The sequence below is a fragment of the Vitis riparia genome, chromosome 19 (assembly GCF_004353265.1).
Source record: "Vitis riparia cultivar Riparia Gloire de Montpellier isolate 1030 chromosome 19, EGFV_Vit.rip_1.0, whole genome shotgun sequence".
Taxonomy (NCBI): domain Eukaryota; kingdom Viridiplantae; phylum Streptophyta; class Magnoliopsida; order Vitales; family Vitaceae; genus Vitis; species Vitis riparia.
The window spans coordinates 10391227-10411331 of NC_048449.1; the positions used below are offsets into that span (position 1 = coordinate 10391227).

Here is a 20105-nt window from a genome sequence, read left to right on the forward strand (position 1 = left end):
CTCTCCAACAGTGTCCTAATTATATGGCAGGTTGATCCTTGTGCCCCTTAGTAGCTGACTTTGGAGGGAATCCGGAATATCCTAAGATTTACTTAATGGAGCGGCAGCAGGCGGCTACTGGTGCACTTGGGCTATCCGCAGACTTTGATGCTAGTCTTCCAAAAATCACTGTTAGTTTATTGTCCTTTATAATTTGTGAAGTTGAAAATCTAGCAATTAACCACCATCGATTAACATAGAGCCTCAGAACTAATACAATTTATAATGTTAATTACCCAAAAAAAAGGGCCATTTGCAGATGTAGTTAGCCCTAGCTCATTTATGCAGAATATTGCAACAAAGGCATCAACAGTTGTCTTGGAGCTCTTAGCAATAAGATGGAGGTTCTAGCCTTCCTTTTAATGAAAAAATGAGACAGCATTATCAAAAATCAATTCAACCCCATATGGAATAGTGTAGAATTAATAATGATTTGATATTGGGTGTTCATCAGTCTAATAAATGGAGATGGATTTAGGATACTTATGATGTTGGCCTGACTAATTAATTTGCTAGTTTGCTTTCTTAATGAATTCAGACCCTTGTTAAGAGAATTGCAATCTCCGTTACTCGGAACATCCAAAGAAAGAAACAAGGTCTAATTGAAGAACAAGAAAGGTACAACTTATTAATAGGCGGGGCATGATCCATGCTAAACCTCACATGATGGAGCAATTAGGTTCATCTGCATAGCCCATGCTAGCAATAAAAACCTGTTGGCTTTGACAACAATTCTTCGGATCTGGCTTCGGATCTGGCTTTGGCTTTGGCTTTTCATCACCGCCCTTTTCCTTTACTTCTTCCACGCTTACAAGAGTCGCATACCCAAGCTTCTTCCTCAGACAGCAGGTCAAGCTAGCTGAATCAACTCCGTCTCCAATCACCACAACCCGATCCTTTTCAGCTCCTTCTATGGCCACAGAGATCACACCTGTCACATAATCACAAAAGCCCAAAAATGGATCGACTAGGACTATGAATAAATGATTTGAAATAACAAGGCTTTATACTTTCTGTGAACTTCTTGTGGAAAGAAAAATAGTGTTGAAATGTGTATCATACCTTCTTCAACTGCAGCAATCTTCATGGCTTTGGTTCTGCATTTGTCACAGTTCATTTGCACTTTCACAATTATCTTTTGCTACACCATCACACAAGGAACATATCCAAATCTGTTATAGCTATAATTTCATATGCTTCTTTTTGGATCCAGCTAGAACAGATTAAGCTACACAATAAACAAAAAGCATCAATGGAGTTCCAGATCAAAAGGCTCACCTTCATGTTTTGCACTAGGCGAACACAAGGCAACTTTTTTGAATCTCTGACTGAATCTCTGTGAACTTAATTGGCAATGATGCCGAAGGGGAAGACTGACTTCCCCTTATATATATGAGAGTTTCAGGGTAAACTTCTTCTGTTTAACTTCGAATACAGCCAGATCTATTCATACTAACTTTTGAGATTTAGACAGTGAATCTGACCATCTCAACACTGCAGTTCTATAGACCAAGGCAATATTCATCCAGCATGTGCAAGTAATTTTCAAGGCTGTTTTGTGGTATGTTCTTACCTGATTAATTTAGTCCCCGCCAGCTTGCAATTCATGAAAATTCAATACCCACCAGTGACTTTTATCAAGAAAATCAAACTTACAAGAAGCAAAATTAGAGCCGGTGACTTTTTTTAAGTTTTTTAACACTTAAAATTTTTTATCATTTAAATCTTAGAAATGTTGAAAACATTTTCTAAAATCAAAATACCAAACGTACTCTTCATTGAATTTCTTTAACAACTGTATATTTCTGCAAATCATATTGTACATTTATGCAGCAAATTGTCTTGGGCTATGTTTGATTTATAGAAAATTTAAGAGAAAAATGTAAGAGAAAGAAAATAAATAAATAAATAAATAAGAAAAAAATGAATGAAAATAAAAAATAAATTTAAAGTTAATAAATTATTTTTATATGTTACTCAAAACTTATTTAATTTATTTTAATTTTTCTATATAAAGAATAAATAATTTGAAAATATATAAAATTTTAACTAATTTTAATTATATTCGATCTTCTTTCCTATTTTTCATAATAAAACAAAATATGAGAAAATCATTTTACTTTAATTTTTTTTTCTTAATTTCTTTGATACTTTCAAAACCCAAAGATAACCAAGTTTTACATTTTTTCTTCAGTCAATTTTTTTAAAAAAAATAAGTAATAAGTAAAAGAAAAATTAAAAACAAACATTTAAAACATTCTGAAAGCAAATTGTATTCGGTATTAAACTAAAAAAACAAGCATCATATTAATCTTCTCTTTTATTAGTTGTATGTTGACAAGGCTACTCTTCTTTTCATGATTTTAATTAATTGTAGTTAAAAATTTCTTCTTTTCACACGGTATTTAAACTGTAGAACTTTGGAATTGCATTTAAGAATTCAAATGAGATCCTTCTAATATGCTATATTAACCTAGTCAACTGTTTATCGTGCGCCACGAAAGTTAACTATGTTAATTTGCAATCAACTCTTATATACAATTTCAATTATTACAAATTAGAAATAATCTATGCAAGTATTTTTAATTTTAGGTCAAAAATTATTTCAATTTCTTTTTAACCTAAAAACTCTCACTCCATGGAATAATATTGTACAATTAGTATGTATCAATAACATATATAAAAGAACTGAAGACATGCATGTCAATAAAAGACATATTTATCAAAAGAATTTTAAAGCGTTTTGAATATAAAAGCGTTTATATATCAATATGAATTTTACAAAGACATGCATGTTTTTTATTTACTAATTTATGTATCAATAACATGCATGTTTTTTAGCCTATAAATTTTTCTTAAAAGAATTTTAGAAATCGATGCTTTTAAAGGAAAATAACGAATTTTATTTTTCTTTTTCTTACTTAGTAAAAGTTACGATAGATTTGAATTTTTTTTTTTTTATTACACTAATTTAAGAATTATTTGTTCAAAATAGCGTAGTCTTGTCAAAAATGGGAAAGGCAAGTGAGTGCATGAGTGACGAACACCCAGGTCAAAAGAGGAGACACAGTGACATACGATCGAAATTTTGCAATGACTTAAGCATTTAGCCTAATGTCGTCAGGGCTCAATTATTTGGTCCTCTCTCCCAGGACAGAATTGATTAAGAATGACTGATGAATGAAGGTCTATAAAGCTTTCACATTTCCTAAATTATTTGAGATATAATAATAATATATGATAGTGACATTGGCGGGTTGGACTCTACAATAGTGGTGAAAGCTAAATCAATGTCATCCAGCTTTGCAAACTTTTATTTTACTAAATATTATAAAATAATTTTCAAAAACTGATTTTCACTTTGGATTATTTTATTATAATATGTCTAATTAAAAAATATATTTAATATTAAAATTATAATTCATTTAATATATATATAATTTTTAATATTTAATTAATATATTAATGATATTAACAATGCTATGAAAAAATTATCATGATAATTTTTATATTTTTAGTAATCAATTAAATAAAATTCTTTCATTTAATTATAAAATAATTATAATTAATTTATTCATTAAAATTTTATTTTAATATTATATTTATATGATGAGTTTTAGTATATATATATGTTAGGTGCGGTATATGTAACAAAAGGCAAATTAAGCCCTATAAATGTTTTTAAAAAAAACATTTTTACTAAAAATATTTTAAAAAAAAAACATTTTTACTAAAAGCGTTTCGAAGTAAAATCATACTAAAAATATGAATTAGATTTTTTTTTATTTATCATAAATTTATAAAACATGTCTTTGTAATTCTAATTAAAAAAAAGGTGAAATTAAAAAAATAAAAATGATTACATAGATTATAATTTAGGCAAAATTTATAAAAATAAAAAATATGCTTAAAAATAGTAAAAAAAAAAAAAAATGAAAATATTAAGGAGCGGGCAGCTTTAGAACGAGTGAAGCCGACAAGTGGAGTTGTAATGTATGGCAGGAAGGTTGGTGAAGCCCAAGTGGCAAAGGCCTAATGTTGGACACGTGTCTGACTATAACAGCGAGTCAGTGCATTTACAACACGTCATCACGTACGGCTAATAGGGTCTCTTCACCAATAATTCTGTGTCAGACAAATACATACTCTCCCTAACATCAAACCCCCCATGTTTCTATATTTCAACCCTAGATAATTTTTCATCCCCGAAACCCTAACTTTCTCGCTGATTTTCATTTTCCCGAGAAAATTGCTTGTACTATGGTTTGATTTGGGGGTCCACCTCATTTTGATTTCTGGTGTACACCGTAGATCGACCCCGGCGTGGTTGGCCTAGCTGTGTGTTGAATCTTTTGTCTGGGTTCGAGCCCCCTCGTGGGCAAAAAAATTCAGCACGGTTTTTACTTTGACCGCACAACAAAATATCGGCGAAATTCCTTCTCTCCTATATATCGTGTTGAGGTACGTGGATACATGATATTTCGGCAATCTTGAGTCCAGAAATAAATAAATTAATTAATTTGGAAAGAACACACTTGTGCTTCTTTTTCCAAATCTCAGTGCAATAAAATATTTTTAACACCCATTATGTGAGATAAAACAACCAATGATTAGATCATATAAAATATCTTTGACTCTTTAAAAACAAAAAACCTACATTCGAAACCATATTATAAAAAATGGCTTATGTTTGAATATAAAGAGAAAAAAAGAACATAGTTTCATATTTTAGTTTTTGAATTTAAATTAAAGCTACAACTTTTTAGTGTAATTTAAAACTATGTTTTTTTTTTAAATTAAAAAATCATTTTATTATTACATGGAGAGAAAAAGATTATTTTAAAATATGCATGTTAGAAAATGTTAAATAACTAGCATACATTTTCAATATTTTTTTTTTTAAAAAAAACATACTTTCTCAATTTTACCTTTAAAATCAACCTTTCAATTGATGAATTTTTTTTTTTTTTATCTCTTTATGTTTTAGGTGGGAGCTATGTGCATATATATATATATATATTCATAAATATTAATTGAAAAGCAAACCATTTACCCAATTCTAGAAATTAAACACGTTCTTAAAAATAATATTATATATATATAATATTATTTATAAAAAGGATTTTTTACTAATTAAGAGTTTGGGGCACTTCCCAATAGTTATCATTGAAGTATGATAGATTATTAATAAAAGATCCCACTCGTTGTGAATCCATGAATCAAGAGCAAGCATAACTCAAAAATTCTAACTTTTTAAAATTTAATTCACTCTTTTAACAATTTCAAGTTCAGACCTTAGTTGAAAAAACTGCCTATGGGAGGATTGAATAAGTAGTCCTCATTTTTATGGTCCAATTATTTTTTTCTTTTATAGGTTCTTTGATCAATATTAATATTCAACTAATTTTCTATATTTTGGATATTTTTTGGACCACAAATGAATAGGTAGACGTAGACCAACACTGACCTGGACAAGCAAAACTCATCATAGTCATAGTTATCCATATTTTTGGAGTGTTGTTTGTGAGTGTTTGGTATATCAACTTAATAAATTAAAGTGAGTTAATAACTTAATTTAAATTCTTAAATAAATTAAATATGTTTGGTAAAATAACTTAATGGTATGACTTAAAGTAAAAAATAACTTTAAGTAACAAGTTCACATCTTCATTTCACATTTTTACTCACATTTACCCTAATTACCTCTATGATTTCCTTTGCTATTCCATGACTGCTACTGTTACTCAATCTCTTTTGTCTTAATTCTAATTTATTAGGATAAATATGTTACTTTGATGATTTAAAATAAGTTTTAAGTAAATTTTATCGAACAACCTTAATACTTAAAGTAAGAATTAAGTAATAAGTTTTAGGTTAACAACTTAAATTATTAAGTAGTAAGTATTAAATTTTACCAAATACTCCGTTTGTATCAAACTTATTTATTTGTGATAATTGTTTGTTGTAGGGTTTGTTTCATGTCTTTTTTTTTTTTTTCTTTCTAAGATGGTTTCCTTTTCCTTGTTTCTTTTTCTTTTTCTTTTTCTTTTTTATCTTTTTTAATTGCCTCTTTGGGTTATTTGATTACATGCATTTTTGGGTGCAATTTCTTGTGTTGTTCATTAGTGGGCTTCTTTATTATGTACAACTGTAAAGTCCAGTAGTGAGTATAATAGTCTTTATCCTTGCCTTTTTGTGAGCTATTATTTCATAACAATTCTCCAAAATTTGGGACCAGACCCAGAGACATTCGTACGATGAATGGTGTTTGTTTTCTGTACCTCTGAAAAATTTATTTATTCTCACATGGGACAGGGTGGCTTCTAATGACGACTTCTTGCATATCTGTGCTTGCGTTGCAGCAAAGTTAGATTCGTATTGAATTTCAAAACTGAAAAACGAATGGACTTTTCTCCCAGAAGTTGCCATCACACTATCGTGGGTTTAAAAGACTCCGTGCACATGGCTGATAGCTGACCTAATTAATTGTAGTTAAAAATTAAAGGTCTAAACGCTGTGTTCGGAATTGACCTACAAAATTTCTTCTTTTCACACGGTATTTAAACTGTAGAATTTTGGAATTGCATTTAAGAATTCAAATGAGATCCTTCTAATATGCTGTATTAACCTAGTCAACTGTTTATCGTGCGCCACGAAAGCACGTGCTTCTCTCCAACAGTGTCCTAATTATATTGCAGGTTGATCCTTGTGCCCCTTAGTAGCTGACTTTGGAGGGAATCCGGAATATCCTAAGATTTACTTAATGGAGCGGCAGCAGGCGGCTACTGGTGCACTTGGGCTATCCGCAGACTTTGATGCTAGTCTTCCAAAAATCACTGTTAGTTTATTGTCCTTTATCATTTGTGAAGTTGAAAATCTAGCAATTAACCACCATCGATTAACATAGAGCCTCAGAACTAATACAATTTATAATGTTAATTACCCAAAAAAAAGGGCCATTTGCAGATGTAGTTAGCCCTAGCTCATTTATGCAGAATATTGCAACAAAGGCATCAACAGTTGTCTTGGAGCTCTTAGCAATTAGATGGAGGTTCTAGCCTTCCTTTTAATGAAAAAATGAGACAGCATTATAAAAAATGATTTGATATTGGGTGTTCATCAGTCTAATAAATGGAGATGGATTTAGGATACTTATGATGTTGGCCTGACTAATTAATTTGCTAGTTTGCTTTCTTAATGAATTCAGACCTTTGTTAAGAGAATTGCAATCTCCGTTACTCGGAACATCCAAAGAGAGAAACAAGACCAAACAGGCTCTAGAAAAAGACACTTAAGGTGAGGTGCTTCTAGAAAAAACGGATTGACTTATGTTTTTCTTTTGTTTTTAAAAATTGAAAATTATTTTTAAACCACAAGACCAAACAAGCTCTACATGACACAAATTTACTATTTAATTTTAGTAGTTAAAAGATTCTTATTTTTGACAAAGAAAGGAAAAGTAGAGAATAGTCTTAGAACTTTAAGATGATTCAAAATTAGGGATGATGAAATGGAATCGATCTTGATATGTATGAAGAACATCAACATTAAATTTGAAAATATTAACAAATAATTGCAAACAATAATATAGAAATATGAGACAAACAAATGGTTATAGTTTTGTGACTTAGATTCTTTTTCGTCTAACCTGAAAAGCTCGCGGTGCTATATATATGATGAAACTAAAATTATGAGACTTTTTGGGGGGTTTGTGGTGGTAGCAAAGGGTCGGGCCTATGTAGGGGCTTGCCCTTGCAGTATATACATGTGTATATGTGTGATGATATATAGTCTTAAGGTTATGATAATTATGCTTTTATCATAGTCGCCCTAAACTCTCCCCTCTTGTACCAATATTTAACATAGTGGATCATCTTCTCCTCTTCCTATAATGTTTTTCGTCTAGGGTTTTTCACATAAATCTATATATTCTTTTTTTTTATTTTTTATTGCCTATTCTCATTTGCACTTTGACAATTATCCTCTGCTGCACCATCATGCAAGGAACATATCCAAATCTGTTATAGCTATAATTTCATATGCTTCTTTTTGGATCCAGCTAGAACAGCTTAAGCTACACAATAAACAAAAAGCATCAATGGAGTTCCAGATCAAAAGGCTCACCTTCATGTTTTTCACTAGGCGAACACAAGGCAGCCTTTTTGAGTCTCTGACCGAATCTCTATCAACTCAATTGGCAATGATGAAGAAGGGGAAGAGACCGACTTCCTAAATATGAAAGGTTCAGGGCAAAATTCTTCTGTTTGACTTCGAATACAACCAGATCTATACAATAATAACTACTGAGATTAGATGAATTGTATTTAACCATGTCAACGCTGCGGTTCTATAGACCAAGTCAAATATTAATCCAGCATGCAGCATGTGCAAGGAATTTTTAAGCCTATTATTGGTATGTTCTTGATTTATTCGGCGCCAGCTTGCAATTCATGAAAACTCAATGGCCAATGACTTTTATCAAGAAAATCAAACTTACCAGAACCTAAATTAATTGAACTTCTTTAACTACCAAAATCTTTTGCATATTTCTGCAATCCATCTTCTACATTTGTAGAGTGGATTCTCTTTTGATTTTCGGAAAATTTAAAGAAAAGAATAAGTAAAGTAAAAAAATAGATTTAAAGTTGATAAATTATTTTTATATATTATTTTAAATTTATTTCATTTATTTTAATTTTCCCACATAAAAAAATATTTTGAAAATATATAAATTTAACTAATTTTAGTTTTATTTAATTTTTTTTTTAATTTTTAATTTGATAATAAAAGATGAAAAAATCATTTCCTTTAATATTTTTTTCTTAATTCCTTTAATACTTTCAAGAACCAACAAAAACCTTAGCAAACCTTTTGATGTCTCCAAAAGAGTTTCACATCTTACTAGTAATTTCTTAAATCTCTAGATGCGCATTTTCATGTAGAGCACAACGGAGCACAGCTGCATTTCAACTGAGGAATGGCAACAGAGAACCAATCAACATATGAATCTCCAAATGTTGTACTTTACTATAGAGCCTACTAGAAAGCACTGTTTTTTTTTTTTTACTTAAATCTAAATAGAAATTAATTTAACTTAATTTTATATACATATATAAATATTAAGTTATTTATTTATTTAATATTTTATTTTTATTAAACATTAAGCATTAATAAGATGAGAGTCATGTTAAGATTATGTGTAGACCCCATATGGGCTTGTTTTCATTTTATTTTCTGCAGTCCATTCTTTGTGGAGGGCTCTCAGCAAGCCACATGTCGCGCCTCCTTGGTGGCTGGTAGGGAATCAGGTAGTGGAGTTAAGGGACCAATCAGAATTGGACATGGACACCTGTAAAAGAGATTCTGGAAAAACCTGTAGGCCGTTATTTGGGAGGTGGTGTTTTCGTTGCTGCAGAGGAGGAATGGAGGAGAGAGAGGATATTCTGGCAGAGAGGAGGAGGTGCGTTTGGAGACGGGTGCTGGGCAGGAGATATTTTCGGCAGAAGATTCTTTCTTGAGGGGCAAGTTGAGACGAGGAGGAGATAGGTGCGTTTTGGGACGTGTTGCTCTGGAGATATTTTGAGGGTGAGTTTCTTTCTTGGCCGCAAGAGAGCCAGACGGGGAGGGGAGATTCTTTCTGGAAGGACAAGCTAGAGGTTAGAGAGGGAAGAAGCAGACTGGTTTCCTGGAGATAGCTGAGAGGGAAAACAAGAAGAGAGGTGAGAGTTTGCAGCTCGCTGGGAACCAAGTGATTTTGCTAAAAGGGTGACATTCAGGTTTGATCATCTCCCGCTTTAGGTTTTTCACTTTTACAATCATACTTTACTCATTGCTGAGGTTTGAATGCTTGTTTTTTTTTACTACCTAAGATGTTAAGCTTGTTTTTCATTTCTGTTTGCCTGATCTCTGTTTCTTCCCCCATGAGTTGTATGATGATTGTGTTATCTGTTTGCATTTTGAGACCATTCAAACTTTCCCACCAGGTTTTTTTCTTAGCTTTTTTATTTTCATGAAATGGAGTTGGGTTTAATGGTATTATCCTCCCTTATGCATGCTCTGTTTTACTTCATGGTGTCCTCTGTTTCTGGTTCTTCTTGGGTGATTAGATACCATGTTTTGGGTTAATTGTTTGAATGAGGCTGTATCTGAGAAGACTCAACGTCAGAGTTTTGGGAGATATTGTCATGTTTGTATGTTAGGTGAGTTGAAGGTTATCCAGCAAGTATGGCATGAAGAAGATCAGTTCTTAACAGGATGTGATGTTGCTTATCTTGATGGAGAAGATGAAATTAACATAGTCCAGTGAAGAAATCCATTCCAATGTCATCTCCACTCCGATCAGATGTTGAAAGAGGAACCTCTCCAGATTGATGATAGAACGCTTCCTTCTCAAATGTCAGAATTCTGGGTATAGAAGGTACTCCGTGACGTATGGCCAAGAAATTGGCGAACATGCTGCCTTTAATTCAAGGAAATGAGATTCCCCTGACTTCGCATTATGAAAGGATAAAAAGTCTGGTGAGCCAAGTTGAGACAGCTTATGGAGTTTTAGAGAGAAGCTAAAGAGAGAAAGACTCTGAAGAGACCAGCGTTTGTGTTTTGTGTTTGCGTGTGGAGACCACGACTGCCCCCACCACTGCTAGCTGACTAGAGAAGCCTAGAGAGAGACTCGTCCTCGAATCCACAATTCTAGAGAAAGAGGGACGCCTCCGAATCCTAAGGAGAGAAGGAAAGAAGCTGAGTCGAGTTCTTGTTTTTGGGCTTGGTGTTTTCAAACTGATAGAGGGAGTTTAGGTGGGGTGTAATCTGCTCATCTGTTGCTGTCTTTGGATGAGTTGAAGATCGGGATCGGTTTGTTGGAATCCATGACTGCATCGGTTAATATAGTTGTAGGTTCTCATGTATGGGTTGAAGATCCAGTGGATGCATGGATTGATGGTGAAGTTTCTAGGATCAATGGTCTTGAGGTTCATGTTCATACCACAAAAGGAAAAACAGTTGTTGCGAATATGTCTAAGGTGTTCCAAAGAATACTGGATCTCCACCTGGAGGTGTAGATTACTTGACAAAGCTTTCATATTTGCATGAACCTGGGGTTCAGCAAAACTTGGCCGCAAGATATGAACTTAATGAGATTTATACGTACACTGGAAACATCTTAATTGCAATAAATCCTTTTCAAAGATTGCCGCATCTGTATGACACCCACGTGATGGAACAATATAAGGGAGCGGGTTTTGGGGAGCTCAGTCCTCATGTGTTGCAGATGTTGCATACAGGGCAATGATTAATGAAGGAAATGAGATAGATTCCTCAGTCATCAAGGATGAACAGTCCAGATTCCATCATAACAATGACGACCCCATCATACCATACCACTCACCAAACCATCCTTGCCTTCATATTTCTTTCATACCCATTTCTTCCACTACCTGTGATTTTACTCTAACCCACTCCATGCTCATGATCATTCTCATTTCCTCACATCCTCATTCATACCCACCATACCCACTACCGTTCATACTCACCATTTTTCCATTTTCCTTATCTATCATACCCGCTTCTTCCCACCACCCGTTCCACCAATAATACTCACTCCCAACCCACTTCCAGTCTCTTTCCTTTCATTTTCCATGAACGTAAATCCCATGCAAAATATCACTCATGTTTTATTCCTCTTCTCATCCTTTGTACTAACCAAAAACCCAATCACCTGGACCACTCACCCGACACCATTCAACTTTGATCCCTCCGTGTTACCAGTACCTCTTCCCCATTCTCCTTGCCACACACTCCAACCTTATACACCCATTTTGAGACCGAAATATTCTCTTGTTTGATGATGGAGTTCTGCCCAGGAGGTGATTTACACACACTTAGGCAGAGGCAACCTGGGAAGCATTTTTCTGAGCAAGTTGTAAAGTTCTATGTAGCAGAGGTTCTTCTTGCTTTTAAATGCCTTCACATGCTCGGGATTGTTTATCGTGGCCTGGAACCAGAGACTGTCCTTGTGAGGGAAGATGGGCACATTATGCTTTTTGATTTTGACCTCTCTCTCCGGCACGCTGTCAGCCCGACACTGGTCAAGTCCCCTTCTTTTGGCACCAAATCCTTACGAAAGGATCCAGTATATGGTGTCCGACCTACATGCATTGAACCTTCTTAGATTCAGTCATCCTATGTGGCCCCAACAGGATGTTTTTCCCCTCGCCTATTTTCAACTAAATCCAAAAAGGTCCGGAAACCCAAGAATGAAATTGGAAACTAAGTGAGCCCATTGCCAGAGCTCATTGCAGAGCCAACTGGGGCTCACCCGATGTCATTTGTGAAGGCGCACGAGTATATATGCACCTGAAATCATCAAGGGTGAAGGTCATGGCAGTGCAGCAGACTGGTGGACCTTTGGAATTTTTTAATATGAGCTACTCTTTGGTAAGACTCCTTTTTAAAGGATTCGGGACTCTGAACCCCTTGCAAGACTTTCAGTTGCTACACAATGCTACCTTTTGCAACAATGGATAATAGCAAGACGCCAATGTGGAGGGGCTTCTCAGCATGGCGCGCTTCTCAGTCGTGATTCGGCCATCAGGTCGCATTTCTTGGTACTTCTGGAACGGAAACGAAAGTCGTCTATAGTTAGTCCTTGTAGACAGGAGGGCTTCATCATAGTGTTTGAATTTTGATGATGGGTTGAATAATCTGTTCGCATTGTGTAGCTCTGCTGCTAGGGACCTCTTTTATTCCTCAGAAAGTGAGTGGGAATTATACAAATTATGTGAAGCGGAAGTTTCTGCATCGGGTCTTCAGGTCAGCGTTTCAGGTCCTTGCTACACAGGCAATGTTTCAGGCAATGGAAGCTGAACACTCTATATTCATCTTGTTGGGTTGGGTTATTTCCTTCTTGTGGAGGAAAGCCCAAAGCTCAAACATTTAAGGCTTCTTAGGCCTTAATGTATAAAAGGGAAGAAGAAACCGTTTTCTCTTCTTCTTCTTCATCTTTGCAGCCCTAGGAGGAGAGTAAGAAGAAAAAGGAAGAGAAAGTTAGAGAGAAAAAGAAAAAGAGCCACTGAATTTTTGAAGTTAGAGAGAAGAAAAACGCTGATTTCTTTTCTTCTCTTTACTGTCCAGATTTCATCAAACGGCCGATCCCGCTTCGTGTGTGGTTCGATCGACCTAAAATTTGAAGGAGAGATTTTCAACTCATTGATCTCTAATCTGAACGGTGAAGATCGGATTTGGAGTTCCGGAAGATTGTTGTTTGAGTCCGTGAACAGTGCATCTTTGTTGTTGAATTTCTTCTCACCCGGGCAGTTCTGATCTTCAGCTTTGATCGAGATTAATCCGTGGTTTGATCGAGATGATTTTTGGTTAGCACATTCTTAACTCATTGATCTTCATTTTGAACGGTGGAGATTGGATTTGGAGTTTGGAATAGTGGTGATTTGTGTCCGAGAACAGTGACTCTGTTTTGGTGAGATCTCTCCATTGTTTTATGCAAGTTGTTTTGTATTTGCCAAGACTAATTGTCTTGAGATATGACTGATGTAAATCTCTAGTTTCATCTAGAGAGAATTTTGTAACCCATTAATTATATTAGTGGAGGGTTTAAGTGGCCTAAGGGTCCCGTGGTTTTTACTTCTCACATTTGGGAAGGTTTTCCACGCTAAAAATTGTTGGTGTTCATATTCTTGTTGCATTGGGTGAATTGTTGTTACTCTATTAAATTAATTCCTATTAGGTTCTCACAAGAGGGGATAAAATCTGGTTGTGCATTGTTTGCGTTTATCCCATCAAAGTGGTATCAGAGCATTGGTTCAAGATAATTTGTGCCTTGTGTAGAACAATGGAAAGCAATACAAGTAGAATGATCACTCTGAATGGTTCCAATTATCATGTTTGAAAAGGAAAAATGGAAGACTTATTGTATGTGAAGGATTATTATTTGCCCGTGTTTGCTTTTGAAAGGCCAGAAAATAAAACTGATGCAGAATGGAATTTACTTCATCGACAAGTTTGCGGTTATATCAGACAGTGGGTAGATGATAATGTTCTCAATCATGTTAGTGAAGAGAAACATGCAAGGAGTCTATGGAATAAGCTCGAACAGTTATATGCTCGAAAGACTGGCAATAATAAATTGTTTCTAATCAAGAAGATGATGAGTTTGAAGTATCAAGATGGAACTCCTATGACAGATCATTTGAATACATTTCAAGGTATTATTAATTAGTTGGCTGGAATGAATATCAAGTTTGAGGAAGAGGTGCAAGGATTGTGGCTTCTTGGTACATTATCGGACTCGTGGGAGACGTTTAGAACTTCTTTGTCTAACTCAGCCCCAAATGGTATTATGAATATGGACTTGGTTAAGAGTTGTGTTCTAAATGAAGAAATGAGAAGAAAGTCACAGGGCTCTTCTTCACAGTCAAATGTCCTAGTTACTGAGAAGAGGGGGAGGAGTAAGAGTAGAGGTCCGAAGAACAGAGATAGAAGCAAAAGCAAGACTAACAAGTTTGCCAATGTTGAGTGTCACTACTGCCATTTGAAAGGGCATATAAAAAAATATTGTTGCTAATTGAAGAGAGATATGAAACAAGGGAAAGTGAAGGAAAAGAAGAATGACAATGGTGGTGAAGATGATCAAGTTGTCACTACCACTTCAGATTTCCTTATTGTTTATGATAGTGATGTTGTTAATTTTGCTTGCCAGGAAACCAGTTGGGTGATTGACAGTGGTGCCTCCATCCATGCTACACCTCGGAAGGATTTCTTTACATCCTACACATCCGGTGATTTTGGAAGTGTTAGGATGGGTAATGATGGTTCAGCTAAAGCCATTGGTATGAGAGATGTACGTTTGGAGACTAGTAATGGTACTATGTTAACTTTGAAGAATGTTAAACACATTCCGGATATTCGCATGAATTTAATCTCCACAGGAAAGCTTGATGATGAAGGGTTTTGCAACACCTTCCGTGATAGTCAGTGGAAGCTCACTAGAGGTTCTATGGTGATAGCAAAAGGAAATAAGAGTTCCTCATTGTATTTGATGCAGGCAAGGGTAATTGATTCCAGTATCAATGCAGTGGATGATGATAGTACATTTGAGCTTTGGCACAACAGGCTTGGTCACATGAGTGAGAAGGGCTTGATGATTTTGGCTAAGAAGAATCTTCTTTCTGGTATGAAGAAGGGATCTAATAGTTTTTATTTAACTAATAAGGAAAAGGGAAAATTAAAATATTGATTGTGTAAATAACTAATCGTTTTTATTTAAATAAATTTTTAATGGGTTTTTGAAATAAAAGTATTTGTTCGACTTTTATTTTTATCATATCAATTTGAGATAGAAGACATTTTTATTATTTTGATATTAGGAAATGAAAATATATTTATAATATATTGGATTTTAAATTATGGTCTTTTATCCTAATTGTTCCAAAATCCTAGAAAACAAGAAATATAACATGGTGTATAGCACACCAAGAAAATAAAACTAATAAGGAAAAGGAAAACTTAAAACTTGAGTTTGTGAATAGATAATTATGTTTTATTTAAAGAATGTTCTAATGTTTTCCTGAAAAAAAACATTCAATCTATATTGATATTCATCATATCAATTTTAGATATAAAATATTTTAGTAATGATATTGTGAAATGAAAATATATTTATATTGAATTTTAAATTATACTTTTCTATCCTAATTTTTTTTCCAAAATCCTAGAAGAAAAATATGGAATGAAGTGTTTGGTTGAATATATGAGAAGATTCTATGCTTACCCTTTTCTTTATTACTTTCATATCTATTATTTTATTATTTGATATAAAAATTTTAATTTTTTTTTATATAAATATTATTTCACACCTAATCATCATGTAGTGAGTTAATTAGTAAAAGAACCAATAAAGCAACAAATAAAAGTATGTAAATCCAAAGTCAAGAATCATATACAAAAAATAATATTGTCATTATATAATTACCAAAACAAATTGCTTATTTGGTCAAAGAATGAGTGCTTTGGTTGAAAATATTTAAAGATTTTATGCTTATTTTTTCCCTTTATATATATAAACATATTATAATAAGTAATAGATTGTTAAATAATAAATATTTTATTAAATAAATTCAATGTGATATAAAACATGTTATAGGAGTGTTGTAAATGGGTTTGGGTGCCCAAGTGGGCTGACCCAATTTGACCTAAAAAATAAAAAGAAATGGGGGAGTAGTTTTTAGGAGTTTTAAAACTACCTAGAAGTTGTCACTATAAATAAATAAACAAAGGATTTAAATCTCTCTCTTACTCACTCTCTCTCTGAGAAGATTGAAAGGACACGATTATTCTTTTTGGAAAAAAGGCATTTCTTGAAGTTTTTTCGTTTTCTCTATAAAAATGAGGGTCAATGCTCTTATGCCATGAAAAATAGAGTGGTTTTCGTATTTATAGTTTCATTCATGATTTGAAGCATAAAATTTGTTAATGAAGCTACCAATCGAGATTCTTGGGCATCTCAGAAGATAACCCGAAACTTTATTTTCCGTCATTGTATCAAAACACTATTTAGGCAGAAAATGAGTAGACTTTGTTAGTCGATCCACAATTACCCAAATATCATTATTACTCCCTAAGGTTCTTGGCAACCCTATCACAAAGTCCATGGTAATATATTCTCATTTCCATTCAGGAATAGAAAGTGGTTGTAATGATCTTGCTAGTCATTGATGCTCAACTTTCACCTGTTGGCACACCAAACATTGAGCCACAAATCTTGCAATATCCCGCTTCATACCTGGCCACCCAATAATTTTGCTTCAAATCTCTATACATCTTCGTCCCTCCTAGGTGGATCGCAAACTTAGAACAATGAGTTTCCTCCAATAGCTCTCTCCTTAAATCTCCATCATTTGGGACACAAAGTCTAGTCCCAAATCTCAAAATCCCATCATCTGATAAGACAAAGTCAAGCTTACTACCCCTCTTAACTTCCTTTCTAAGCTGCACTAATTGCATATCATTCTTTTGTAGGGTCTTAATTATCCCAACCAAGTCTGGCTGCACTCTCAAGTTCGCCACAAGAGTTCCCGAGTCCAAAACTCTTATATGGACTTGTAAACTCCTCAAATATTCCAATAATTACCTCTGACAACCTCTAATAGCTGCTAAGGAACCAATAGATTTCCTGCTCAAGGCGTTAGCCACAATATTCGCCTTCCCTGGGTGATATTGAATAATGCAGTCATAGTCTTTAAGTAGTTAAATCCACCTCATCTGTCTTATGTTCAATTCCTTTTGGGAAAATAAATACTTCAAACTCTTATGATCTATGAATATCTCACAAGTTTCACTAAAAAGAAAATGTCTTCAGATCTTAAGTACAAAAACCACTGCAACTAACTCCAAATCATGAGTAGGATAATTTTGTTCATAAGACTTTAACTGTCTAGAAGCATAAGCTACAACTTTCCCATGTTGCATAAGAACACAACCCAAACCATGACGAGAGGCATCACTATACACCACAAACCCTCCTAAGCTTGAAGGGATAGTCAAAATAGGAGTTGTCTCTAATTTGTTCTTTAACTCTTGGAAACTACGTTCACAATCATTAGACCACTCAAACTTAACCCCTTTCTGAGTCAACCTGGTTAGAGGTAGGGCGCTTTTAGAGAACCCCTCAATAAACAACCTATAATAACCAGCTAGTCCTAAGAAACTTCGAATTTCGGTCACGGTATTAGGTTTTCTCCAATTTGACACAACATCTACCTTTCCAGGGTCAACAGAGATTCCATCCTTAGTCACCACATGCCCAAGGAAAGAGACTTTGTCTAACCAGAAGTCACACTTCTTTAATTTAGCATACAATTGCCTATCTCTGAGAGTTTGCAATACAATACTCAAATGGCGCTTATGCTCTTCCCTACTCTTTGAGTACACCAAAATATCATCTATAAAAACCACCACAAACTGATCTAGATATGGCTTGAATACCCTATTCATTAAGTCCATAAAAGCAACAAGTGCATTAGTCAAACCAAAAGACATAACCAAAAACTCATAATGCCCATATCTAGTTCGAAAAGCAGTCTTGGGTACATCTTCACTTCTAACCCTTAACTGATGATAATCGGACCGAAGATCAATCTTAGAGAACACACATGCACCCTGAATTTGATCAAACAAATCATCAATCCAAGGAAGGGGATACTTGTTCCTCACCGTCACCTTATTCAACTCTCTATAATTAATGTAGAGTCTCATAGATCCATCCTTCTTCTTTACAAATAAAACAGGAGCTCCTCAAGGTGAAACACTAGGCCTAATGAAGCCCTTATCTAATAACTCTTGAAGTTGAATCTTCAACTCCTTAAGCTTCATAGGTTCCTGTAAGAGGCCTTAGAGATAGGAGTTGTCCTTGGTGCCAAATCAATGGTGAACTCCACGTCCCTCTCTGATGGCAAGTCAGGTAGATCATTTGGAAAGACATCAGGATAATCCCTTACAATGGGTATGTCTTCCAACTTTAAATCATTTTCCTCATTCACAACATAAGCTAAAAAACCTCGACAACCTTTCCTGAGCAAAGAACTAGCTCGCAAGACTGAGATCATACGCAATGGTTTGTCCACATGCTTCCCCTCAAAACTAAAATCAGGTTGACCAGGAATGCTATACGTCACTCTTTTCCCAAAATAATCAACAGATGCATGGTATGAAGCTAACCAATCTATCCCCAAAATCACATCAAAATCCTGGAGGTCAAGAAGTACTAAGTCAACTATCATCTCTCTATACCCAATCATCACACAACAAACTCTAAGTATTTTATTAACCACAACAAAATCTCCCAAAGGAGTAGCAACAAATAAATCAAAGTCCATGTTATCAATTGACATACCTAACAAACCAGCAAAAGATACGAAAACAAAAGAGTGAGTTGAACCAGGATCAATAAAGACTCTAGCAAATAAGGTGTGAATTCGAATAGTACCTGTCACTACATTAGAAGTAGCCTGAGCATCTCTACGAGTCATAGCAAATACCTGCCCTTAAGCTCCGGGCTTCTATCTATCCTCAGTATTCTCCTCCTTAGGCTTCCCAAATACAAACTTCTTATTCTCTAGACAATCCCGAACCATATGTCCTTGTTTTCCATAACCAAAGCAAGCTTCTGTCTCTCTGTAGCATGGCCTATTCCCATGCTTCTTGCCACCAGTAGGACAAATCCCATCTAAATTTTGTGCTTCTTTTCCTTTATTCTGATTTCTACTTGGAGCAAACTTTTTCTGTGCTTGATTACCATGAGCACCATCATTTCTATTCCTCTTCCTTTTTTGTTCCCTATATTGGTGAAACTCTTCATTATCCTTCTCTGCAATAAGGGCTTTGTCTACCACTTCTGAATAAACACTAAGCTTCAAAATTGATATCTTATTCTTCAGATAAGGCTTCAGCCCATCCTGAAACTTTAATGCTTTTTCCTTCTTTGTAGTAATCAACTATGGGCCAAAACGTGATAGTTCGGTAAACTTAGCCTCATACTGGGCCATCGTCAAATTCCCTTATTCCAAACGGACAAACTCTCCCACCTTTTGTCGTCGAACACTGTCAGGAAAGTACTTATAAAAAGCCACCCTAAATTGACTCCAAACAATAGGCCCCTGATCCTCTAAAATCCTCTTAGTCATGCGCCACCAATGGTCTTCCTCTTTATCTAACATAAATGCTGCATAAGAGGCTTTTTGCTTCTTAGAACAGTCAATGACATCAAAGAATTTCTCTATCTTCATAATCCAAGCCTTTGCCTCTGTTGGATCCGAAGTACCAAAAAAGTAAGAGAGACCCAACTTCTTAAAATCGTCAAAGGAGCTACCCCTAGTAGATGAGGATTGTCCTTGACCATTACTTCCAGTAGCTCTAGCTTGATGCTCAACCAAGCCAGCCAAAGTCCCTAAATATCTATAAAGCCCTTCAATACTCATAGGGGGCAAAGCCTCAAGTGGATGAGGTATATCATCATTAGCCTGACTGTTTTGGGAAGATGCAAGTCTCCTTGGTGGCAT

At 34.7% G+C, this 20105-nt stretch overlaps 2 protein-coding genes and 1 pseudogene across 4 annotated transcripts; 1 reads left to right on the forward strand and 2 right to left on the reverse strand.

Moving 5' to 3' along the window:
* Nucleotides 1–451: 451 nt before the first annotated feature.
* Nucleotides 452–8200, reverse strand: LOC117909489 (heavy metal-associated isoprenylated plant protein 47-like). 3 transcript variants are annotated; one of them, XM_034823529.1, is made up of 3 exons: nucleotides 8164–8200; nucleotides 1102–1180; nucleotides 452–970 (listed from the first exon to the last, which is right to left on the reverse strand). In XM_034823529.1, exons 1-3 carry the CDS (start codon nucleotides 8167–8169, stop codon nucleotides 699–701), a joined length of 357 nt encoding a protein of 118 aa, XP_034679420.1. In that variant the 5' UTR covers nucleotides 8170–8200; the 3' UTR covers nucleotides 452–698. The 3 variants fall into 3 exon arrangements, with proteins under 3 accessions (XP_034679420.1, XP_034679421.1, XP_034679419.1); XM_034823530.1 differs by lacking the exon at nucleotides 8164–8200 and adding an exon at nucleotides 1318–1402 and having other exon boundaries at nucleotides 452–949; XM_034823528.1 differs by lacking the exon at nucleotides 8164–8200 and adding an exon at nucleotides 1318–1402.
* A 3585-nt stretch (nucleotides 8201–11785) lies between these two features.
* LOC117908175 lies at nucleotides 11786–13063 on the forward strand (annotated as a pseudogene).
* A 6043-nt stretch (nucleotides 13064–19106) lies between these two features.
* Nucleotides 19107–20105, reverse strand: LOC117908176. The gene is made up of 2 exons (XM_034821829.1): nucleotides 19632–20105; nucleotides 19107–19541 (listed from the first exon to the last, which is right to left on the reverse strand). Exons 1-2 carry the CDS (start codon nucleotides 20103–20105, stop codon nucleotides 19107–19109), a joined length of 909 nt encoding a protein of 302 aa, XP_034677720.1.